Here is a 27,404-nt window from a genome sequence, read left to right on the forward strand (position 1 = left end):
TATTTAACGATATCTTTTGCATTTCTTATTCAAACAACGTCAAATTTGGCACTGCACTTACTCATGCCCATAGCAAGACACCTGCCAAGTTTGAAATCAGTCTGACAAACGGTCAGCGGGATATGCGTGCCACAGACAGACAGACAGACAGACAGACAGACACACAGACGCTTCTTGCTTTATAGATAGATATTCTGATATTACTGAATACCGGCAAAATCGAAAATCTATTGACATGAATGGAGCAACGCACACAGCAAGTGCGGGGGTCAGCCCTATGTTCCCACAGCCCTATGTTTCCACATTTCTAAGGTTAGGGTCAGGCCCGGTGTGGGTAATCGGGAGAATTCCCGATGGGCCGCTTCACTTAGATTAGGACTAGGGTTGGGGTTGGGGTTAGGGTCGGGGTTGGGGATAGGCCTGAGGTGTGGGTAGGTGGGTTAGGGTTAGGGAACATGTCTGTGGGAACTCAGAGCTGTGGGAACATAGGCAAGCTCCCCAAGTGCGGCCATCGCCGTCCCATTGCTCTAATCTGCCACTTTCTGTTTTTTTTTTCAGGGCGATTCGTCATAATAGAAAACAGCTGTCTGGTCATTGTATCTCCACTGAATCGATGGGTGATCGTGTGTAATAAAATGTGTGTGTAGTAGTGATTAATCAGGGCTCTCAAGTGTCACAAACTGTATTTCTCACGCAGGAAGCATATGTATGATATATTTAATATGCTACAGAGCCCAAAATTTCTATGGCTGCACCACTCTCATTATGGAACCGACCGGAATGAAGTGCGTCTCCCTGGAGTTCTCAGACAATTCTGTCATTTATCAGCCAATCAAAAAAAGAAAGGGGCTACACAATAGCCAATCAGAAAACAGCACTACTGTATCTGGGTCAGATTTTAACACAACAACCAATGGAAAAAAAGCAGGCATCCTGGAATTGTTCAAGCATGATTCTGCTACCGAAAGTTTCTTTCACCCTCAGAGGAAACCACTGGAGCTTCGAGCATCACTTTGAGCACAGAGTATCTTCTTTTAATGTTACAACAAATTCACAACTTGTTTGACACAAACAATGACAACTTCACTGCTGTTAGAGAATGTTTCCCAGATAATGAGCATCAGTTGTTCATGAGTGTCTGAACTTAGCCAATAGTTACAGCCTGTTCACCGACACCACCTGCTCAGAACAGTCTAGGCCTAGTCATATATTTTCGTTATCACATGACAGACATATTGTCACATTATCAGGCTTAAAGTGTTCAGGCACCTTGCCTAAATTCAGGCATGAGCTGGTAGCCTATGCTTAAGATTTGAAAATAGGCAATGAGACAACAGTATACGTCCTCATATTGTAAATGTCTGATAACTTCAGGCACAGACATTTTTATTGCTTTAAGTCCTGCTTAATGCAGGACTTAAACATCTCTCTCTCTCTCTCTCTCTCTCCAAATAGGCTTAATCATTTTATTAGCACTAAATAAATACAAGTAAATAAATACTAGGCTAAATAAATGAAAGTGTATTGCATAGTCGATGTTATAGGTCACTTTTAAAATCTTGTCATACTTTATAATTATTACCTGGCCATGAATGCATTACTCATTGCATCTGTCTTTCAAAAATGTCAGGTAAAAAGCAATTAAGCATCCTCTCATTTGTCTTGAGGGGAAGGTTAGAGGATGCTTGGCCAGAGAAGGTGGTGAAAAAGGCAGGCCCATTATTGAATTGTCAGTGCCATGTGTCAGATCTTTTCTTCTGCAAGTCTGAGCAATTATAAATTATACTTACTGGTATGTCCCATTTTGATTTTTTCTGCCCAATATTGCACATCGTCTACTTAGAAGGGCATTGCTCCCACATACGTTGGCCTATAATAAAATGCCTGACCTCCTTGGAAAGCTGAGACACTGTAGTTTTTTGGAAAACAATCTGAATAACTGTGTGTGATGTACTGACAGAGTTACAGAGGCTAGAATATTGTTTTTGTCTTTCTGCTGGATAACAAGCATCTCTGAACTGACCACATTTCAGATCACTAGGTCACTTGATATGACTTAGAAACAGAACTGAGACCTAGAATCAGGTCTTGTAAAGCTGTGTGCAAAAGTAGATCAATATGAGTTTAGACCATTATGCCAAGGTATGTGTTTTGTAAAATGCCCTATATGGAAACTCCCCATAGGACCTTTGGTTATCCAAAATGCTTACTGACAATCAAATGTTTATTGCATATGAACCCCTTAGAAGCATAATCTTGGCCTCAAATGCAATCTTATGTATAAATATGATTTACAATATTGGAGGGGGGGGGGGTTAACCGACAAGGGGCTGGAACATCTGAAGGCATATTAATAACAGCAACAAAAACATTAATAATAATATTAGTAATGCACACCCCCATTCCCGCAATCGGTCCCCCTTTGAAGGACTCCTCAAAACTTTGACTGTCCTCAAAACTTGAGAGCCCTGCGTTTTCCACCGTCACATTCGTCTGTCGCATCGCAGGCCGCGTATGCCAGCCTTCCGTTGGAAGTATTAAGTTCAATAAGTTTTACTTATTTGGTAAGGGGGTCCGTGTAGCTTATCATTCGTTATTTGTTTGTTTGTATCACATTCATAAACAAATAATGAAATAACAAGTCATTTTTTCACTTTTGATTCTCAATTGAATATCAAATGAACGAATGATACATGGACTGTAAGGAAATGCTTTGCTGTCTATATTTTAGCAGGCGAAAAAAAAAACTGAAAATATTTGCATTTCACCCTTACCTTTACATGTAATGATAGCCTACTCAATATGCACATTTTTTTCTTTTTAAAACAAAGCTAGGCTTAGGCAATTTTGCAGCATTGGAATTGGCCTGTGTGTGTGCGTGTGTATTTGAATGTATTTGAGGAAGAAATGTGTGATTGAGACATGTGGGGGTTCAGGGCAGATACAGAACATGTCCATACTCATCATGATGTGACTGTAAAGAATGCGTCCAATCAAAACATGAAACCAGCATCATGCTGTCAAACAGGTTTTGGTCCTCTTTACTGGAACAGAGGAACAGAGTGCACTGCAGACAGAAGTAGGCTACTCTGGTGTATGTGAGACTTTTTTTAACGCTTCTTTGGAATTAGAAACTCTGAGGAATGAATGATAAAGTGAAGGTAAGGTCAGATATTTTATATAGGCTATGTTGTGAAGGCTGCACTATATCACTGACAAGTACATTAGGCTATTTTAGAATTAGAGTTCTTACGGTTAGGCTACCAAAGGTTGGAAGGATGAGTCAATAGTTTTTAAAAAAAAATGACAGTTAAAAAAAACATCAACGTGCTTATAGGCTACCATAGACAGTAAAACGTCACAGTGCTAGTACAAACATGAAGCAATATAAGCATAAGCAATCGACGGCTATTCATTCAAGCAGGAAGACATACAAAAGTTGTATGTCAATCAGGAAACACCACTAGTAGTTCTACTGGTAGTTCTTAATAAAGGTACAATAATATTAGAATGACGATATGATCATTTCAATTCATAGTACAATTAACATTTTGTATTGCAGTTTTTGTACATGTTCCCCCTTCAACTCCATCTTTAAGAAATACAATTTGCGGTGTCACTGTTATGCAGATGACACTCAATTGTACCTTCGATCTACCTCTGATCGTGTGTTATGTCACCTGTTTGATCTGGGTGGCATTGAATTTGCAACAACTAAATGGAAATAAAACTGAAATAATTATTTTAGGGCCTTCTAGCTCTGTTTCAGACTTATAGCAATACACTTGTTGTAGATACAAATATTGGTGTTTCCATGGATTTATCTTTGATATTTAATAAATAAGTTAGTTGTGTGGTTAAGGCAAAAACAAAGAATAATTGTAAACAAATAATAAACAACAGTCTAAAAGGTCAATACTTTAAAAAGCAGTTTAAATATTAATATTTTGATTTTGAAAACTATGTTTTATTTCACAGGTTACCAGGGCAGTTTAGACAAACAGAAACTAATGCCTCTTTGTTCTGATTAGATTAGTAGTCTGGCAGATGCATTTTAACTTGTTGTAGTCTTGCTACAGTGGAGTGGCTCAAAACAAATAGGACAGCACTCCAGCCTTGACTTGATGAGTGTCTTCAGGTCATTATACAACCCCAAATCAGAAAAAGTTGGGACGTTGTGTAAAATGTGAATGAAAATAGAATGTAATAATCTGCAAAACTCATATTTAGTTGCAAACAAGACAGACAATATACTGTATCAAATGCTGAATATGACAAATTTGACTGTTTCATGGAAATATATATGTTAATTTTGAATTTGATACCAGCAACAATGTTGGGGCGGGGTAACAAAATGCTGGAAAGTTGTGTAATGATAAAGAAAACAAAAGGAGGAATGTTACACAACTAATTTAGGGTAACTGGCAACATGATTGGGTATGAAAAAGAGCATCCCAGAGAGGCAGAGTCTCTTAGAAGTTAACTCATTGAATGCCAAGCTGTTTTCGGGAGCTTTGTCCTAGAGTGCCAGCAATCTAGACCATTGTTGATGATTTTTGTACAGCCACAGCATATTCTGTGTTATATGAACACGTAGATTAAAAGGTGAGACTTTAAGCTCTCGGTGGGTGCAAACCGTGTATTTCTACACACCTCTGTTCCTGAGAAATCCCAAGCTAAACAGTGGCTAGTTTTCATCAAAATCGCTGTTTTTTTCTAGAAATGGAGATATAACGTCTTTCATGAAATATGAAGTGTTGCCTGTTACTTACTTGTGTAAACATTCAGGAAGTGATCAGCGAGACCTGGTGAGCAGTGTTCGAATTACCATAGGGCCCGGTAGTGCCCCGCCCCCTTAGTTCTGGCCAGGGCACTACTAGTTCTGCTCGAAATCACTGTCAGAGGGGGCCCACTCATTCATTGTCAAGTTGCCAACCCGTAACTATGATAATCTACATTTTCCCCGTTGGTGGCAATGTGTATTTCGCCCACAGACTGCAGGGGCACTGCTCTGCATAATAGCCCCCTGTCCTGTCCGATTTCACCCTCCTCTGAATCGAGTTGTTATTAATTTTGCTAGAGCGTTGTTAGCGATTGAGCAATTAGCAGCAGTGGAAAAAGTTAAAAGGAATGTATGTCGAGGAGTATCGGGACTTTAAAATGCAAGGGGCAAGGGAAGGGTCCTGCCTGAAGAAACTCGTCATCGCAGGCAACACGTTTTTACCTAGCCTACTTCAGCAGAATGCGAGAGAGGATTCTCTGCGCTTAATGACATTGATGACAAAGCCAGAAATCGTTTAAGGGAGCGCAGCTTAAATGCGCTTCTTTTTCTGAGCATCAATGCGCCTCCCCTGGTCCAGTTCAACCCTAGCCATTCGTGAAATCATGGCTCAAGGCTGGACATCGTCCATCAACTGCGTGGAAAACGGGAAAAAAAGCCCAGAAAGAGACCAATAGGACACTTTGGGACTATCTCCAGTAGGCTTAGCCGAGATGTGATAAAGACAGCTGACAGTGTTAACTTTCAGTTTTTTCAGTTGTGCGATGTTCAGTTGTGCACGTAAAATATTTGACAATTAGCTCTGCTCAGATTCATTTTTGGCAATAGCCTTTGTTATTAGGCTAAATTTCATAATGTCATATATTTCATTTTAATAAACGGGCTACCCTGCTTATTATAATCTATTGGATGTTGAATCGACAGTAGCCTTTGTTATGTTCTATTTTGTTCTATTTTGTCATAGATTTCATCCAAAGTGGGCCCCCCCGGAAACGACGGGGTAATTCGAACACTGCTGGCGAGACTGCCACCTAGATAGACCCACGAAAATGGCCTGCCCATACAAAAATGTGATATATGGCAATATATGTAAATCACATATATTATGTATATGTCAATGTATGCCTCACACATACATGTCAAATATATTTCAAAATATAGCAAAATTGGCCGTTTGTATATATGTCACATATATTTTTACAGATATACAAATATATTACAAATATATGTCAGTTGCATATATGTTAATATATGATAAGTTATGTATTTGTACGCATACTAGGGATACCAATATATTGCAAATATATGTCTATGGACATATATTTGCACTCATATAAGGTAAATATATTGCAAAATATATGTAATGTTCTGCTATGTCACATTTATAGAAATATGTCACAATATATGTATCAGAAATATAACATTGTTGATGTTCCAAAGAAAACACACAAAATATTTGTTTAACCTTTTATTAAAGTTTAGTTTTTCCACACAAACAGTGAGTACACTCTCCAGGTAGAAAGACCATCACTGAAGCACTATACCTTCACATGCATCTTTAATAAACACACGCCTTGGCACAAGTAAGCTTAAATAAGGGCTATGAGATGAAGAACATGCAGCCTAATGATCCATACATCAGAATACTTTGACAAGATTTGGGTTTCTTTGGGAGTCTTTTAACTAATGCCCCCCATTCAAGTTTTACTCAAAAGACTTTCAAGAATCATCCCCAAATCTTGTGAAAGTCTTCTGATGTAAGGATGGCTTAACACTACCCTTCACAAACTAAAGATCCATTTAAGCCTACTAATGTTCACGTTAGCCTGCATGGTTATTAGCAGCCACTTTAAATGTAACCTAAGTTATATCGTAACACCCCCAATTATCACCACTTTTGTTCAGAAATTCTAAAACAACGATGTTTTTTAACACTTCAAAATAACATTTACTAAATGAACCTTACATTTTTCAGTAGCCATAGGTGTGTAGATTTGAACAAAATCTGGTTTGGTTCTTAACGGGAGCATTTACTGCCTGAAATATCCGATTTTGTTTACCACGCTCGGAGTTATAGTGCTGGCCTGATGGGTCGCCTATTTACACCGTTTCAACGGCACATGGACGGTTAGACCGAGAATTCTCGTCGTGAAATTAAAATTCCACTGGAGCTCCAAGCGGTTGTGTACACGCAGCCTTTCAACAATGTTTACAGCTCTTCGAGTCACGGTAAAATGTCATTTTTGGTACATAGCTAATTTAGATACACCTATGGTGTGGGTAGTTGCGTTTCTATAGGAGTCCGCTGTCTTGGTTTGTATAGAAATGGATATTAAGTGACACATACACACAAGACGGTGGAAATACGGGACCGGTGGAAATAGGGGGAGTTACGATAGCTAGTTTAGCTAACTTACTTACACCTGATATTTCATTCAAACTAAAACTTATATTCATAACGACATCTCAGACAGGCTTGTTGTTGGATATGATGTTAACTATCATTCTAGATATTCCACATAATGGTAAAGTTAGTTAATGGAAAAGTTAACATTAATAGCTAACATCGCTAACGTTAGCAATATTAGCTCGCTAACGTTATGATAGCTAATTGATAACATTAACGTTAGCTAATTCTAACATGATGGTTAGACTGTTAACAAACGGATTTGGTTAACATTACATTATAAAAACAATATTTTTCTAACCAATTCCCGTTTACTAAAGGCCTTCTTACCTTGGATATGATGACAGCAGAGTTTGTACAGCTTACAAAGTCAGATGCATGACAGGACAGAAAAGTGACGGTTGAAGTCACCGTGGTTGGTGTTCAAAAGTCAGTCAAGGGTGGGGGATGGGTATTACTGTGTGCGCATGCGCATATCAAGATACAATAAGCATCCGTTATGTTTAAAGTAGCTTTGGCCTCACACATTTTTGTATGCACATGGTGCAACCCAAACGCTCCACACAAAACATTGACACATAAGGCAAAAGATGCTGAGAAGCATAGTCGACACCATACCTGTGACGCCAAGACATAAACAAATATATTCACACTAAGTTCTCCATTTGGAAAATAAGTAGGCTAATGGAATCTAGTGTATGGATATGTAGGCTATGCCACCATATATGGAGACTACAAATATGTCTGTCACATATTCACACATAAACTTCTCCATATATTTGGAAAACAAATAATTGGATCTAGTATATGAAGATATATAGCATCTTATATGGGAAATTAAAATATTTTGTATGCATGTATGGACATATAGCTTTGAATATGTTTGACATAAATATTTGAATCGCATATTTGTCCATATAAGTAAAATTATAAGTCCCTGTTTTTTGACATATATGTTCATATATTGCCATATATCACATTTTTGTATGGGTGGTTTTGACCTGACGTGCAACCGAGTTATGATAAAATGTCCAGATAAAATGTCCAGATTGTGCGTTTTCATGAGTTTCACGATCGTCATATATTTCATTTCCATTCATCACAGAGTTCCCAAAATCACATATAAGGTGTATTAGAGTGTCTAGTTTCGTAATTTTTTAAAAAAAGCTAAAAACGTAATATTACGTTTTTGGCACTCAACGCATGGGAAGGAAAAACGTAATATTACGTTTTTGGCACTCAATGAGTTAAGATATATGGGTATTCATCACTCTGTGTAAACCTGTGTGCACAAATGATGAAACAATGTAATTTACAGTATAATGGTTTTTAACATGTAATTGTGAAGTAAAATAAAATAAAATGTTATTGAGACATGATACAGAAAATACCACTGTCTTATCTGGGCCTAAATTGGACGGATGTAACATGGAAAAAAGTCCTGTGGTTCAGGGCCGGAGTGGGGCCACTTTTCAGCCCGGGAGTTTCAGGCCCAAGACTGGCCCACTTTTTTAGTGGCGTTGGAAATTTGATAAATACAGCTCTTACTATCCTGTATAGTTTTTATTATAGGCTACCAATATTTCACTATTCCACAAGGATAGGTTGATATACGTTAACAAAAAACAGGAAAGAAGAAATAAAGCATTTGAAATGTATCCCACAATTCCACTAAGAGGCATATTTAACTACTGTATTGTTTACATCTTTTTTTTCTGCATGGGTCAGCTATCATGTTGTTGTTTGGTGATTTTCTCCTTTACTACAACCACTTCTGAGCAAACAAGGTATATAATAATAATAATAATAATAATAATAAGCTTTATTTGTATAGCACCTTTCATACACAGAATGCAGCTCAAAGTGCTTTACATTTGAAGCATGTAACAAAATAATAGTCAGTCAGTCATTATCAATCACATTTCTTCATTGCTGGGGCCGTTTATGATCCACTCAGCAACATATCAAAAATATAGAAAATGACATGTCATAAGACTGGCAGCCTTAACCCTCTTACCCCCCACAAGCACGCCATATGGCAACTGTGGCAAGGAAAAACTCCCATATTCCAGGAAGAAACCTTGAGCAGAACCTGACTTAATAGGGGGAGCCCATCTGCTTCTGGCTGGCTGCGCCCTCCAATAGCAGCAGATGTAGAATAATCTGAAAAAGTAGTCTACAGGATAAGACGAGTTAACTAAAAGCTTTCCTGTACAGGTATGTTTTCAGATCTTTTTTAAAAATATTTACTGAACTCGCCTGCTTGATGTACAGAGGCAGGGTGTTCCATAGTTTGGGGGCATAATGGATAAAAGCAGCTTCTCCACTTTGTTTGTGGAGCACTTTGGGTACGATTAAAAGATTAGAATTGGATGATCTAAGTTTCCTTTGTGGTTGATAAGATATTAAAAGCTCAGAGATATATGAAGGTGCTGTGCCATTCAGAGCTTTGTAAGTAATTAACATAACCTTAAAATCAATTCTATAGGAAATAGGGAGCCAGTGCAGTTCAGCCAACACAGGGGTGATGTGTTCTCTCTTCTTAGTCTTAGTTAAAAGTCTAGCCGCAGAGTTCTGTATGAGTGCCAATTTCTTTAGATGTTTTTTGGGAAGACCAGTGAAAAGTGCATTGCAGTAGTCTAACCTGCTAGTGATAAAGGCGTGAATTAGTTTTTCTGCATCTTGTTGAGTTAAAAAGGGCCGCACTTTGGCAATGTTTCTCAAGTGGAAATAGGCTGTTTGAGTAACTTTACTGATATGGGGCTTAAAACTTAACTCTGCATCTAAGATGACACCGAGGCTTGTTACTTTTGGTTTGACCTGGTGTGCCAAGTTCCCCAGATTACTAAGAACAATATCTCGCTTTAGTTTTGGTCCCACCAAAAGTACCTCTGTTTTGTCATCATTTAGTTTCAGAAAATTTTTGCTCATCCACTGATTAATGGAGGTTAGGCATGCAGTGAGGGAGCAAAGGCCATCTGGGTTAGTTGGCTCCACAGAAATATACAATTGGGTATCATCTGCGTAGCTATGGAAGTTTACATTATGCTGACTTATGACATTTCCCAATGGAAGCATATATAGGGAAAATAGCAGGGGACCAAGGCAGCTCCCCTGGGCCACACCAAAAGGCAAGTCATGTTTTTCAGATACATGATCTCCTAGACTGATATAAAAATCTCTGCCAGTAATGTAGGTTTGAAACCAGTTTAGAGCATTATCAGAGAGACCCACCCACTTCGCAAGGCGGTGAATTAGGATGCTATGATCAATGGTGTCAAATGCCGCACTCAAATCCAGAAGAATAAGGATTGAGACTTTGTTTGAGTCAGTAGCCAGTCTGAGATCATTGACTATTTTTACTAGAGCCGTTTCTGTGCTGTGATTTGATCTAAAACCTGATTGGAATTTTTCAAGGATACTGTTTTCGTTGAGGAAGGTATTTAACTGATTACAAACAACTTTTTCAAGTACTTTGCTCAGGAACGGTAGATTTGATATAGGCCTGTAGTTGCTCAGATTGGTATGGTCAAGATTTGACTTTTTAAGTAAAGGTTTCACAACAGCGGTTTTAAAAGCAGTTGGAAATATACCTGTTTCTAATGAGGTATTTATTACCTTGAGAATAAAGGGAGCTAAGCTATCATATAGTTTTTTGAGGAATCTAGTAGGGATTGGATCTAAAACACATGTTGAGGAGCCGGTTTGAGTTATAATTTTACCAAGCTCAGATTGAGTAATAGTGCTAAAGGACCTTAATTTTGGGGGGCTGTTTTTGGGTGTACTATCAAACATATTACTTGTATTACCAATAGCCTCCCTTATAGAAATTACTTTGTTTTCGAAGAAGTCTGCAAATTCTTCGCATCTTAGAGAGGATGCCTGACTGAGTGTATCAAAAGGTGTTTGATGCAATAGCCTATCAATGGTAGAGAACAACACCCTAGAGTTTCCACTGTTTTCAGCAATTACCTTAGAGAAGTGGTTCCTTCTCTCATTCCGAATAGCTCTATTATAATTTGCTATAGGTATATAGGTTGATCTGTCATAGCCTACTGTTCTTTCTTACATAAAATAACTTTAAATCATATGGTTAACTCTAATAACCTTTCTACTTGTCCCTGTAGTCATAGCTAATTTCGGGCTCATCATTTTCAGCTGGGGACTGCTGATCTGCTGCTTAGAGGCTACTTTTGTTTTCGGTCTAGGCTACTGCATGCACTGATCAAGCTTGAGTTTTGTTATCAATATTTGCATAATATTTGCAAAGTCTATGAATCGCCATATTGGATGATACAAAAAGGCTAATATTTTAATTAATTTAATATGTTGTTTGCGAATAGGTTGACAACGCTACAACGTCCAGTATTAGCCCAATAATTACGCCGCTATAATCATGAAAAATCTGGAAGCTTGGCATATTTGGCAGCATTTTCCTTCAATACTTGGTGAAAAAAAAAGAAATACTTATTTACCTGGCCTTTTCAGTCCCTCATGGCCTCTTTCTACCATCCATCCTCCCTGACGCGTATCACTATAGGGCCGGCCCGGCTGGTATCTGAGAAAACCTTTTAGAAAAGACGGGCTATATGGACCCAACCAATTAACTCTTCTTGGGAGGGGAGAACAACCCATGCAGAGGCTGCGGTGTTAGGCATAGAATGCGAACATGTGTAGCCAATTTTAAGAGAAGATAGATTAACGTGGCAAATGTCAATATTTTTCCCTCGACCGGCCCAGAAGTGAAGCGGCACACCGGGAATTCACCCGATTACCCACTCCGGGCCTGCTGTGGTTAGACCAATCAAAATTTGCCATTATTTTTCATTTTTCATTTTTTTTCATTTTTCATTTATCATGGACTCATGTAGGCTAAAGAGAAAAGGGCCTATCCAATCCAACCTATCTAACTTGTTTTACTGCTCAGTTCAAAACCCAACATTTATGACGGTGTGGAGGGCATGTTGCACATTTGGCAAACACAATCAATTCTGAATGATGGATACAGGTTGTGAGCAACATATACTATCCAGGGATGACCATCCAGGCAATGTCTTTTCCAGGGACGACCTTGACTGTTTCAAGAAAACAATGGCAAAATGAATTCTGCACATATTTAAACAGTATTTATCCAGGTGCTAAAGTGAGTCCAGGTACTAAAGTGGCCTGTCTGCAGTCCAGATTTGTCAAATTAGCTGCATAATAGAATGAAAAACATGACTAAGAATACCCCATATTGTTGAGCAACTGAAATCCCATATCGGGGAGTACTGGGACAACATTTCATTCTTAAAACTCTAGCAACTGGTCTCCTCAGTTCCTAAACGTTTACAGAATTAAATGAGGTATATCAATAATAGATGACGCAGCACAGTGGTAAACATTCCTTGTCCCAACTTTTTTTGAAACATGTTGCTGGCATCAGTATAGTATAAGTATACAGTATATACTCTTTTGATCCCGTGAGGGAAATTTGGTCTCTGCATTTATCCCAATCCGTGAATTAGTGAAACACACTCAGCACACAGTGAACACACAGTGAGGTGAAGCACACACTAATCCCGGCGCAGTGAGCTGCCTGCAACAACAGCGGCGCTCGGGGAGCAGTGAGGGGTTAGGTGCCTTGCTCAAGGGCACTTCAGCCGTGCCTACTGGTCGGGGTTTGAACCGGCAACCCTCCGGTCACAAGTCCGAAGCGCTAACCAGGCCACGGCTGCCCCCAAATTGAAAATGAACATATATTCTGCATGAAATAGTTCACATTTTCATCACATTCTGTTTTTATTTGCGTCCCAACTTTTTCTGATTTGGGGTTGTAAAATATGAACACTGCAAAAACTGCTTATCTAACCAAATGTCATTAATCATATATGAAGATAAAAACAATCTAGTTGGTATTGTTGTTAGTACTACAAAGAGACTTACCTATGTGCTTTTCTCGTAAACCCACCATTTCTAGGAATATTAGAAAGTATGCTTTCTGTAGTTGGCTGATACTTCCTTCTTCTACCACTGTTTCCTACTACTCTTTGATAAGTAATTATAACGTCTGCACTCTCATCCTCTAGTAATGGTAATCAATGATGCAGTATTAATTCGGTAACACTTTACTTGACAGTGTCGACATAAGAGTGAGAGAACACTGTCATGAACGTGTCATAAACAATGTTGTCAATGTTAACCCTCATTTTGTAAGTATGCTAAATGAATAAGTGTAAAATATTTACTGCAACCTGTCTGCAGCTATGAGGGAGGGTAGTAGGGGGTATGGGAGGCACCACTTTTGAATTTGCCATTTTAAAACTTGTGACAAACGGTACCCATAACTATAAAACACCATTACACACCATGTTGTCCTCTTTCAGTGTGAATGCGGTCAAGACATCTGAGTGATCTGAGTAAAACTGAAGAGATGGCTGCAGGGGGATCATCTACTGGTGAGTCCATCACTCTGATACCCTAATGGAACATGTCCATCACATTGATACCCTAATGGAACATGTCCATCACTCTGATGCCCTAATGCAGGGATTCCCACACTGTGGTACGCGTACCCCCGGTGGTACGCGAGCTGCTTCTAGGGGGTACGCGAGATGAAAAGGGCTATGGCGGACAGGTGTAAAATGAAAATGTTAAATCTTTTGTAATTAATTAATGAAAAAATACATAATTTCGAATCAGGTCATAATGATATGGAAACATGAAATTAAAGGATATAATTTATAAACTCTGTATGTGCTCATCAAAAAAAGGGCAGCTTATTCAACATGACACCTGGAATAGCTATAGAATGCGTTACTTTTGAATGCGTTGGATGGTAGCATTAAGCTAGGCTTTACATTTAACAAACTAAAGGTAGCCTAAGTTTAGCCTTAGGCTGTATAGCCTAATGTTGTCGAAACGAATACATCCTACATGGGGGGTACGCGAGCCGAGTCGGAATGTAGGCGGTGGTACGCAGGGGGAAAAGTTTGGGAACCGATGCCCTAATGGAACATGTCCATCACTCTGATACCCTAATGGAACATATTGGGTCCAGTCATGTTTAGAACATGAATCTGATACCCTAATGGAACATGTCCATCACTCTGATACCCTAATGGAACATGTCCATCACTCTCATGCCCTAATGGAACATGTCCATCACTCTGATACCCTGATGGAACATGTCCATCACTCTGATACCCTAATGGAACATGTTCATCACTCTGATACCCTAATGGTCAGTGTGTATTAATGCTGGTAGTAATGATTGCTTTCATTTTCATGAGTCCAGTCATGTTTAGAACATGAATCAATTGCTATGTTTCTGGTAGAGTGGAATATTGATGCTGATGTAGAAAGTCCAATGAAACTCAAGTAAGCAAGATGGCAGCTGAAGGACTACAGCCCTCCAGAGGTGAGTATATCAACCTCTCTTTTTTCTCTCATTTTTAATACAATATATCATTACATTATAATACACTATATAACATGAATGTATAATGATTAGGAGGGTAACGCTTTAGAATAACGTGCTTATTAGGTATTAACAGTGCATAATAAGCAGTTAACAATTAATTACTAACAGTTAGTTAACTGTTGTTAACCTTTAATAACATTAACTAACGGTTAACCAGTGTTGGGCAAGTTACTGAAAATTAGTAATTAGTTACAGTTACTAGTTACTTCTTTCAAAAGTAATTAAATTATGTTACCAATTACTGTATATCAAAAGTAATTAGTTACTAGAGAAAGTAACTTTTGAGTTACTTTTAAGTCTGCTTTTAAAATGTCAATATGAACAGTACTGAACAGTCACACACACAATAAACCTAATTTTTGGACCTATTTATTGTAGTTTCAACGGGCCTTCAAATCAATAGCCTTGTGCATGAGTTCTCAAACTTTTTCCGACCACAAAACATTCTACAATGCATGAAGGCCTCCCTGACCTTGTTTTGCGCCACCCTTACCATCTAGGTGGTTTGATAGATATGTACAGTACACTGCCTACTGCTTGCCTTCTACTAGTATGCATGGTGGTGCACTGACACTGAATTCTGCAATATAGTAATAAGTTATTATTATCATTATTATTGCAATCCTTCTGTAGGCTACATGGAATTCGTTCAATGGGATGTAATGTGAAACAATGTTAAATGGCCTATTTTCAAAGCAGTTATTGTCTGCTCACACACACATAACCTTAGGTTATCCTCATCCTGCTTTGAACACAGTTGTATTATATAGCATTTTAAGCACCACCAGTTTGGGAAAAGCCTGCGCTGCACAAGTGCTGACCTACCGAAATAAGTTCTAATGCATCCGAGAGTTTGGGATTGTCGCGCACTATGCAGAAGGTTACTCTTCAGCTGATAAGGTGTTCCAGAGAGAAGTTGCATGCTCCGTCGCAGACAAATTAATCCATAACACCATGGACGTCAATTCCGATGTAAACATAGCCTACTGTGCAAATAACTCAAGTCGCTGTTACGTACAGTAGGCTATTTGGAGGTTTCTTTATCTGGTAAGTGAAATCTGCATTTTCCTCTCGAGTTAAACGTGTGCTTGCTTGTGCCAAGGCTATATATAGGCTACCGTAGCCTATTGGTGTTGTGGCGTGGCTATGTTGTAAGAATGAGAAATTGATATAACGAGGCTTTTGCGCAATAGGCGAAAAAGAGCAGAGATAAACAACAATGCGCTTTTACTGTAGTGGAGCTTACGAGATGGAAACGTAAGGGAAAAGGCTTTTAAGATGCCCATTTAAATTGTAGCGTAATGCACTCTTGTGTGTTTTAGCATAAATCCGAAATAAGGAGGAATGTGAGGAGGCTCCTATTAACTGTAAAGAATGCATCTGCAATCTAAACATGAAACACAATCGCTGGAAACACAGCTAAGGTCGGGAGACAAAGCAGCAAATGTGCATCTTGTCTGCAGTCGTTCATTCAAGATCAACAGAGTAACGCAAGTAACTAACTCGTTGAAATTTCAGTAATTGTAATTGCATTACTGGATTTACAAAAATACTTCGTTACATGCTCGTTACCACTAAAAGTAGCCTAGTGGAATTACAGTAACGCGTTACTTTGTAACGCATTACTCCCAACACTGCGGTTAACATGCCGCTTGTAAGTGTTAATAAGCAGCCTTTTAAGTTACTTACAAGCATATTTGTTAACAGTTAACATGCAGCTTGTAAATGTTAACAAGCAGCTTGTTAATAGTGTATAAGACAAAGAGGTGGATAAGTAGTATGGAGTTACATTTGTTCCACTTTTATGAGCGAGCAGTAGCACAATTTGAGCGCAGAAAAATATTTTGAGCGGGCACACAAATTATATTTTGAGGAAAAATGAAACTTGAGCACAAAACAACTTGTAGTTGAGCAAACAGGAATCTATGTTGTGCTCCACAAATGTCTTTGCCTGTTTGCTAATATCAATATGTATGTGCAACATCAGCCCCCTTTCTTTCAGTTTCACTGTACGTGCTCACATAAACTGTTCCTCTGCTCACTCAGGAGATCTCTGTGGCGCTCGCTCAACTTCATCTGTGTGCTTGTTCAAAACTGTCGACAGCCAGAGGCTCCTTGTCTTTAACCCTCGGTTGCTAGGTAACTATATACACTATCAGAGCCATATAAAGGTATATACAAAGCTCTGTTCTAGAATCTTTGATACAAAGCTGGCATAATATCTTTAGACTGCTGACAAACTGACTGTTTTATGCGTTCACTGAACAAAGATTATGGAAATTAAACACCACTTTTCCATCAGAAACATTGTAAAAGGCATAACTGGTATGAACATTAACAGAATATAGGATCAACATGAACACATTTATTAATGTCATAGACAGGAATGTAGCTCAGTATGTAACAGTGCACTCTTTGACGCAGGAGTCCGCGGTTCAAATCCTGCTCGCAGCAGCAATTTTGAAGGTGCATTTCTCACAGCTTAACCGAGCTAGATAGATAGTTTCAGTACATATATAGAGATAGAAGGTTTGGCTTAGAACTATAGGCTACATGGTCCTCGCTTTAGATTGGGGGGCTGCAAAATTTACTGCAAATATTTCAATTCAATTTATTGTGCTTATAGAGCGCCAAAACATTACACATGTATCATGGCGCTTTACAGAGTGTAGACAATCAGAGAAAAAAGAAAAGAAAAGAAAGGAAGAAAAGAAAAGAAGGCCCATGGGTAACAGGGGCGAGGAAAAACTCCCTAGAATTGGAGATACATATAGGAAGAAACCTCGAGCAGATCCACGACTCAAGGGCCTGACCCATCTGCCTAGGGTCAAATACAGGACAGTAAGGTCTGTATACATGACAAATGCATATAGGTAAGAAAGGTCTTATAAGTGTATTACTTATCCACCTCTTTGTCTTATACACCATTAACAAGCATTAACAAGCTGCTTGTTAACACTTACAAGCTGCATGTTAACTGTTAACAAATATGCTTGAACGCTGCTTATTAACACTTACAAGCTGCATGTTAACCGTTAGTTAATGTTATTAAAGGATGACAACAGTTAACTAACTGTTAGTAATGTAGTATATTGATACTATAACTGTTAAGCTGCACCATTTTATATTATTTGTAGTTAAACAGTGCCATCTAGTGGTGACTTAAGTCATGCTGTAATCCCCGGATGTTGACTACATTAGCAGTCGGAGAGTTCCAATAAAGAGATGCAGACGTGTGAAAGTGGTCTCCGTCATCCTTAGCTGTTATGGATATATTAACAGTGTAAGATCAGTCCAAGTTATTACAAGTAATGAATTGTTAACTGCTTATTATGCACTGTTAATACCTAATAAGCACATGTTATTCTAAAGCATTACTGAATTATTTGGTGAAAACTATAAACTACTTATTGGGAAGTGTCTGGAAAGTTCAGCTGTTCATGAGTGATCGGACTGTGTTGTCTCATGACCAGGTGATATCCCCAATCTCTCAGACTTGAGAATTGTGCTGCTGGGGAACAGAGAAGCTAGGATGTGTTCAGCAGGAAACACCATCCTGGGCAGAGAGGAGTTTGACCCTGATGTGAGAACACTGCAGTGTGCGAAGAGACAGGGAGAAGTAGCAGGGAGACAGGTCACTGTGGTGGACACTCCAGGATGGACGAAATATAGTGGTTACTTTTGTGATGATTCTCCTAACCTCCTGAAACAGGAGATTGTTCTCAGTGTGACTCTGTGTCCTCCAGGACCTCATGCTTTTCTGCTGGTCATCCATGAGAACATGACTTTCACAGAGGCAGAGAGAAACGCCACATCAAACCACCTGAGTCTTCTGGGCCATGAAGCCTGGAAACACTCTCTAGTTCTGTTCATTCAGGAGACTCCTGCGGAAGAGAAAGCCTTTGAGATTAAAGGGAAAATGCTCCAGCAGCTTGTAGAGAGATGTGAGAACAGATATCATGTCCTCAACATCAAGAGCAAGAATGATATGCAAATATCAGAGTTAATGGATAAGATAGAAGAGATGGCGGCAGGAAACAGTGGCCGTCACTATGAAATAAACAGAGAAATATTACAGAAGGTTGAAGAGAAGAGAGCAGAAGAAGAGAGGAGAGCAGAGGAGAGAAGAAAAAAAGCAGAGAGACACGGTAAGTGAAATTATGCAATAATTCAATTCCCGGCTTTCACCGCTGTGCCACTGAGCGAGGCACCTAACCCCGAGTTACTCCAGGGACAGTGGCCCTTATAATGTAATTGACATACCACTACCTTAAACACATTAATAGGCCACGTCTACACGAAACCAATGGGTGTATTTTTTCTCACCGCTTTCACGCTTTCCAAGTTAATTTTCAAGGTATGTGACTGCTATGTGAAACTTGAAATGCTTATAGAGCATGTTACACTGGAGAAAACATTAACATGCGTTGGTCATACCAGCCAACGTGAATCGGGCGGTCAGTTAATAGGCCTATATCGTGAAGATTGTTCTTGCAATCTAAGGCACGAGCGCATCTGTGAGGCCAAGCCTCACCAAGTAGCCCGTTTGTTTACAACTAACATTACATTTAATTAAACTGCTTATAGGCTATGCCGAAATAGTTTTCAACATTTTGAATATCAGTGTCGGGTGAATTAGGAAATGTTCTCAAAGTAGCCTTATGGCTGAAAGCTGCTTGGGATCCCCCGTCAAGCAATATAACCATATAAACGTGCGGCCTGCTCACTCATTGTTTCAAAAGGAGTACTTTCGGCTTTGTGGGAACTGGCCATTGTAGGCTATGTAAAAATAAACTTCCAAAACTAACAAAAAATATTTATCTCCTTTCAGTTAATTCAAAAGTTTCCAAAAAGTTAAAAACAGATGAAAGATGCGCGTCACTGACATAATGTGCAAATTATTCCAATATATTCGAATGTGTTTATTTTAGAGGAATTTTGACAGCCCTAGTCCACTGTAGGCTACGCCAATCGTCTATTAACACCTTCCACCTAACCCCGGTGAGTGGGGGTCGCTATAATGCGTGTGAAATATCACCATTGGGCATAAAAAAAACAATTCTTGGGTTCCGGTTTCCGACCGACCCTGTCAATTTATGTGCGACCCAAATTTATTTTATGAGCTTTGGGAAGAAATAACACTAAATAGTCTAGGCTACATTAAATAAATCCACAAATAAAAGGCGAACTATAATTACATTAATAACCCCTTGCGTTATGTATAGGGATGAGCGTATTCTCTCTTTTACAAAGTAGCCTATGCACAGCTTTTCACTAAGACGATTGTTTTCGTCACTTCGTTCTCGCAATTTTGTCCAAACACCGCAACTTTTTCGCAAATTTGACCAATCATCGTAGTTTCACCGTGAAATTTCACCTACCACAGCAGTCCCTCGCGCAGAATATTGAGCCAGATGGCACACTTACTTCTGCACCTTCTGCATATGACACCAAAGACTGAAGTGTTCGTTCCTCTGCAGTTTTGATGACAATAAATAGAAGGCTAACGTTAACGATCTGCTTACTTGCATATCTCAACCTGGTGTTGCTAACCTACCTAGGCTATGAAAGTAAGTTAATTAAGGTCTACTTGGTTTACTGACATTTGAGTAGGCTATGCAACCCATTGGCAAACGTTTACCTGGATATGTCCTTTTAGCTTATGTCATGTTTATGTCAAGCTTATGTTTGCTAGCTTGTGGGCTTAGTTTAAGTAGTGCTACCAAAATCATAGAAATTAATAAAATTGCAAGACATTTACCTCTTCTATGATCCAAGAATTTGATTTGACTTTGATGATTTCATTTGAGTTGTTTTTTTAACATTTATTTTAACTAATGACATAGAAGACATTCCCAATTGCATCCACATATTCTGCATTGGTTTGGAGTCACTAGGTCACATGACTTGGGAGGTATTGAAAAAAAGAGGACCATTCATATAAGAAATAATGTATTTTCTTTACAAAATATTCATATAAAATACAGTGTGCATACAGTGGCTATAAGAGGAGGTGTGTCTGATGAGTCCCATATAGGATTACTATTCTGCATTGGTTTGGAGTCACTAGGTCATATGGCTTGGGAGGTATTGAAAAAAGGAGTCTGTTTCTTATATGAAATAATGTATTTTCTTTTAAAAATTCATATAAAATACAGCGTGCACAGAGTCACCATAAAAAGAGGTGTGTCTGATGCGTCCAATATAGGATAACTATTCTGCATTGGTTTGGAGTCCCTAGGTCACATGACTTGGGAGGTATTGAAAAAAAGGAGACCATTCCTTATGGGAAATAATGTATTTTCTTTAAAATATTCATATAAAATACAGTGTGCATACAGTGACTATAAAAAGAGGTGTGTCTGATGAGTCCCATATAGGATAACTATTCTGCATTCGTTTGTAGTCACTAGGTCACATGATGTCAAAGCTATTGACAAAAAAGACTATGAAAGTAATTCAGAAGGTACTTTATAGACGGTCCCTAAGTAGGTCGGCTGGGAGCAAGTAGACAGGTCATCTGTTTGTACATTGTCTGCAAACACGGGGTGAAACCGGCCACATTAAAAAGAAAATTGAATATCTGTCGAATATCCGAATATCAAATATCAAACTAACTTCACCTCGGTTGGTATCGGTGCCTATGAGCAAGACCATAGGGGAGAACCGGGACGAGTGAAACACTTTTTAATTAAACGTAATTTACAAAGACATCGTAAAACACTGAAAGTTAATATTTTGTCCTTTGTCAAATACAGTTGCATGTATATCTCTAAACAAAACCGTTCAAGAGTTATGTAAGGAGAAGTCGAACGTGTGTTTTGTTTCATTCGTCCCTCCTGGCTGGGACAAATGAAACAGCATGGGTGACGAATGAAACATCCTACAGCTTAAATTATGTAAACTTACCACGACTTCAATATTTGACAACATATCATGAATGGTACTTCAAGTATGTGTTATTTTAGATAGATTGCTGCTGGGCTATATGTTTTGGTTCATGTCTGTTAACAACTCATTGCCGTCAAGCGCGTATCTCGCGGTTGCATCCATTACAAACAAACATGCAATGTGAACGTCTGGGATTGGAGAGAGCACTAAATGCTCTACTGAATAAGCATGAAGTCAAACCTTTAAATGAAAAACACTCTTTAATAATCAAAAAAATACACTGCTAATGAAGTAAACTTGTGACCATCAAAAATCGTTTATCGCCTGTAACTCTGTGATAACAGGACGTAACAGTAAGGCATTTGGCTGAGCAACGGAGGTTAATATGCTTTATATTTTGTCCAAATGATGTCTGTCTATCATCGTTGCACTCGGAGAAAACCGGAATGTCCTGCGTTTCTTCTACGGCTGCAAACGGGATTCACTCACAGTTAACCAAATATTTCTTTATTAGGGCAGGGCATGCTGCAAAGGTCATACATGTAGCTATGATACAGGCCACATTGTTCGAAAATACAAAATACAACCAATAGTACGGTAATGTTAAATCTTACTTGTGAAAAGTTAATCCCCCGAGTATGGTCCGCCGATTTGAGCAGGAACATGCTGCACAGCTGTCATCTTGTGTTTTCTGCTGCAACGCAACGAGGAGTATGACCGGTCCAAGATGGCGGCCACATTTCTTGTTTCCAGCAGCCAATGCGGCGTCTATGTATATAATTTATGGTTTTAACCCTATTTTTGTGAAATTGCATATTTCACTATAATTAACACCATGAATTTCGCCTAAATCAATGGCTATGTTGAATAAAGTTCACAAAACAGTTATTTTCTTATTTTCAACAGTATGATTGTATGTCAGTATTATGATTGTATGTCAAACATTTAGAGATAAGATCAATAACCAATCAGTTTCACCAAATACACATACTCCATTGCTGAAAGATAGCAAAATCACATTATCACAGATGAGACCTCAAACAACATTTAATTCATTTACATATACACAACATATTAGATCTCACCTCCACAATTTCCTCATCAAAATCTACAACTTGTCTAAACCCTATTTGTACTCACCTTCTTAAGACTGGTCTCCCCTTCCTGGATAATGTTTTGCTCTAGATTATAAATAATTCTATCAGGGCATGTACCGCAGTCGTTTAAGACATCTGTAAAGCCCTCCCTCAAAAAACCTAGCCTTGTATCGATACTGGTCCTCCTGGACCTCAGCGCTGCCTTTGACACCATAGACCATGACATACTACTTAGGCTTGAAAATTTGATAGGCATCAAAGACTCAGCACTCGCTTGGTTTAGATCATACCTTCCTATCCGTCAACAATTTGTACAGGTCCATAATAAACCATCTACCCAGATTATGGTAAAAGTGCCTCAAGGCTCAGTACTGTGTTTAGCAGATGATACATAACTATAGTGCTGGGCGGTATGACCAAAAATGTATATCATGGTATTTTCAAAATTCTTACAGTTTCACGGTATATGACGGTATTTTTCTCCCCATGCATAATCAGATGTTCACAGCATTTTCTACAGGTTGAGAGAGGAATTGCTGCAGTAGATTGACTAAGGATGGTCTATTTTACTGTCATGATAGAATAAGTCCACACTAGTGGTAATGCAGTTTTGCATGGCCCCAGAAAATGATGCTGTTTACAAAGAGCCACTCATGATTCTAATGAAGAATCTAATCAGAATGCAAAAACAATTGCAGTCAAAATACAGAACTTTTACTGTGCAGATTTCACAAACATCTTGTATAAAACCAATACAAAAAGTAGTGCAACTTGCAATAATTATACTTTTTTGACAATTCTACTATTTAAAATAAAACCTCTCTGCTAATATGCTTACTCTGTCAAATAGGCCTATCACAAACATGCCTTATTGTTATTGTGTGGTTTACATGACGTTAGTGGTTGGCTAACGTTAACTTCATGTGGATGTGGATGTCTTGTTAGCATGCCATCATAGATATATACACTAGATGTCGCCTTCTGCTTCTCAGCATGCGTCAACACCGCAGCCATCTTGGAACAGGGATCTGAAGCGCTAAACTAGTTCTCCTGTATTGTCAGCGTTACCTATTTAGCGACGTTTGGCCATCCCCAGCGATAGAAAACCTTTTTAGCGATTAGCGACAAATTTGGGAACTTCTCACAATGATGGCAGATCGGCTTCTTTGTTGTTGAAACGTAAGAAAATCACCTTTCTCATGGCTTTGTCATTTATGAATTCAGCTACATTTCGTTTGCCCATGGCACTGACCCATGATTATAAAAGTAACGACTGGCGTAGCCTATGCAGGGTGCTTGCTCTTTTTCCAAATTAAAATTCCAGACTTTTTCCAGACTTTTTAAAAACTTTTTTTCTCAAGACCTTAACTTTATGTACTTGTATACTTGTGTGCCTACTGCCTACTTCATTGGTTGAGATTGTACCAACTGTGTTTATTAGAAATGTTAATTTTTATAGGCTAGAATTCAATGAATAAATGCATTATTCACAGTAAATTATGCTTTTACTGATGAAAATTTTTCAAAACATGAAAATCACAAGTACATGAATTTCACATCAAACAAGTGTCACAAAACCTATCGGTAACACTTTACTTGACGGGTGAGTTCAAAACACATTCATAGCAGCTTTCATAAACTGCACATAAAGCATTCATGACTGTTTCATGAGACATGACTCAACATTCATACCAAAACTTTCATGAATGTGGAAGACAGAACGACGAAAAATTGTCAAAATAAAAGTCCATCAATCGCAAAGCAGCATTGCCGTTTTTGTAAATATTTCATGAATATCTTATGAAGTCTACATTGAATGTCACTTTACTATACAAGTTGTGAAGTATTTGTAATCACTGAGTTTAACACTGGGAGGCAAACTAGCCTACATTCGACTTGTATTTGTTTAACCTGGAATGGTTGGACATTCCCAGTAGCAAAAGATGAGAAATTATCTGCAAAGGTTACATCATAAAACAAATAAATTTTTATGAAACAAAAATTATTTGCTTGACCATGTTCTGTCTTTTTGGCACTGGACTAGCCCATTGACTCAGATGTGACATGGTCAGGTAAGAGGTTTGGAACAAAAACGGCAATGCTGCTTTGCGATTGATGGACTTTTATTTTGACGAGTTGTTGTCGTTCTGTCTTCCACATTCATGAAAGGTTTGGTATGAATGTTGAGTCATGTCTCATGAAACAGTCATGAATGCTTTATGTGAAGTTTATGACAGCTGCTATGAATGTGTTAAGAACTCACCCGTCAAGTAAAGTGTTACCAAACTATCTATAAAAAAACATGAATGGATGGATGAATGTATGTAGAATTCAGTCTCACTCACATCTCATTTTTTCTGTCCTTAACATGACTGAACATATATTTATGTTATCTCATTTTAACTTCTGAACAAGCTGTATCACAACACTCACAAAAGTGCATACATTTGACCTAGCGCACTTGGTTAGAACAAAAAATAAACTGCACAGTATGGCAAAGACTCTAATTTTTTATTTCATTTAACTTCAAATCCAGCCATAAATTCTAAAACACGCAACGACCCATTTCTGTTGACCACTAGGCTAGCTATGTGTCAATCAGTGTTGGGCAAGTTACTGAAAATTAGTAATTAGTTACAGTTACTAGTTACTTCTTTCAAAAGTAATTTAATTACGTTACCAATTACTGTACATCAAAAGTAATTAGTTACTAGAGAAAGTAACTTTTGAGTTACTTTTAAGTCTGCTTTTAAAATGTCAATATGAACAGTACTGAACAGTCACACACACAATAAACCTAATTTTTGGACCTATTTATTGTAGTTTCAACGGCCCTTCAAATCAATAGCCTTGTGCATGAGTTCTCAAACTTTTTCCGACCACAAAACATTCTACAATGCATGGCCTCCCTGACCTTGTTTTGTGCCACCCTCACCATAGGTGGTTTGATAGATATGTACAGTACACTGCCTACTGCTTGCCTTCTACTAGTATGCATGGTGGTGCACTGACACTGAATTCTGCAATATAGTAATAAGTTATTATTATCATTGCAATCCTTCTGTAGGCTACATGGAATTTGTTCAATGGGATGTAATGTGAAACAATGTTAAATGGCCTATTTTCAAAGCAGTTATTGTCTGCTCACACACACATAACCTTAGGTTATCCTCATCCTGCTTTGGACACAGTTTTATTATATAGCATTTTAAGCACCACCAGTTTGGGAAAAGCCTGCGCTGCACAAGTGCTGACCTACCGAAATAAGTTCTAATGCATCCGAGAGTTTGGGATTGTCGCGCACTATGCAGAAGGTTACTCTTCATCTGATAAGGTGTTCCAGAGAGAAGTTGCATGTTCCGTCGCAGACAAATGGATCCATAACACCATGGACGTCAATTCCGATGTAAACATAGCCTACTGTGCAAATAACTCAAGTCGCTGTTACGTACGGTAGGCTGTTAGGTTTCTTTATCTGGTAAGTGAAATCTGCATTTTCCTCTCGAGTTAAACGTGTGCTTGCTTGTGCCAAGGCTATATATAGGCTACCGTCGCCTATGGGACATTCTAAAACGCTTAACGTGAAAAAGCTTAACGTGGCTTAAGGTAGGAAAACAACGATGAATCATCACCAAATTTCGCATGACCATATGTTGTCATGAACACTTAAGTCTGTCAAAAAAACTAAACCGAAATCCAACGATTATAGAAGATATCTCACATTAACGTTTTCTTCTTCATTGGCGCATATGGCGAGAAAAAGGCTTAACGTGGTTTAATGTACCTAATCAACGATCAATGATCACCAAATTTCTCTTTCATATTGCTCCTAATAAGCACATAAAACTGTCAAAGTGTCAAACCCAAAGTCCAATTATTATGGACGTTATCTAACATTAAGCGTTTCTGCTTCATTGAGGCCTATTGAAAGGAAAAAGCTTAACTCGATTCAATGTACCTAAACAACGCCCAGTGATCACCAAATTTCTCTCATATATTGCTTATCATATCCACTTAAGACTGTAAAAAAATCGGACCCAAAGTCCAATTATTATGGACGTCATCTGACATTAAGCGTTTCTGCTTCATGAGGCCTATTGAAAGGAAAAAGCTTAACGTGGATCAATATACCTAAACAACGTTCAGCGATCACCAAATTTCTCTCATATATTGCTCCTCATAAGCACACGAAACTATCAAAAAATCGAACCCAAAGTCCAATTATTATGGACGTTATCTGACATTAAGTATTTCACAGGCCTGCTGGCTATAAGAAAAGGCTTAACGTGGTTTAATGTACCTATACAACGATCAATGATCTCCGAATTTCTCTCTCATTTTGCTCCTAATAAGCACATACAACTGTCAAAATATCAAACCCAAAGACCAATTATTATGGACATTATTTGACATTAAGCGTTGCTGCTTCATTGAGGCCTATATTAAAATAAAAAAGCTTAACGTGATTCAATGTACCTAAACAACGCTCAGTGATCACCCAATTTCTCTCATATATTGCTTATCATATCCACTTAAGACTGTAAAAAAATCGGACCCAAAGTCCAATTATTATGGACGTTATCTGACATTAAGCGTTGCTGCTTCATTGAGGCCTATATTAAAATAAAAAAGCTTAACGTGATTCAATGTACCTAAACAACGCTCAGTGATCACCCAATTTCTCTCATATATTGCTTATCATATCCACTTAAGACTGTAAAAAAATCGGACCCAAAGTCCAATTATTATGGACGTTATCTGACATTA

General features: G+C 38.4%; 1 protein-coding gene across 2 annotated transcripts in view; it reads left to right on the top strand.

The window, feature by feature from the left end:
- Positions 1–3,065: 3,065 nt before the first annotated feature.
- Positions 3,066–27,404, top strand: part of LOC143103440 (uncharacterized) — a 74,770-nt gene continuing 50,431 nt past the window's right edge. For both annotated transcript variants that reach the window (XM_076267219.1, XM_076267220.1), the window contains exons 1-4: positions 3,066–3,161; positions 13,553–13,624; positions 14,504–14,586; positions 18,123–18,797. In XM_076267219.1, coding sequence (XP_076123334.1) covers positions 14,556–14,586; positions 18,123–18,797 — 706 coding nt within the window. In that variant the 5' untranslated portion in view covers positions 3,066–3,161; positions 13,553–13,624; positions 14,504–14,555. The remainder of the gene's footprint in view (positions 3,162–13,552; positions 13,625–14,503; positions 14,587–18,122; positions 18,798–27,404) is intronic.

Source organism: Alosa pseudoharengus, unplaced genomic scaffold (genome assembly GCF_046254945.1).
Source record: "Alosa pseudoharengus isolate Yale_2024_CS ecotype anadromous, Long Island Sound unplaced genomic scaffold, YU_APseudo_1.1 YU_APseudo_1.1_scf_40, whole genome shotgun sequence".
NCBI lineage: Eukaryota > Metazoa > Chordata > Actinopteri > Clupeiformes > Clupeidae > Alosa > Alosa pseudoharengus.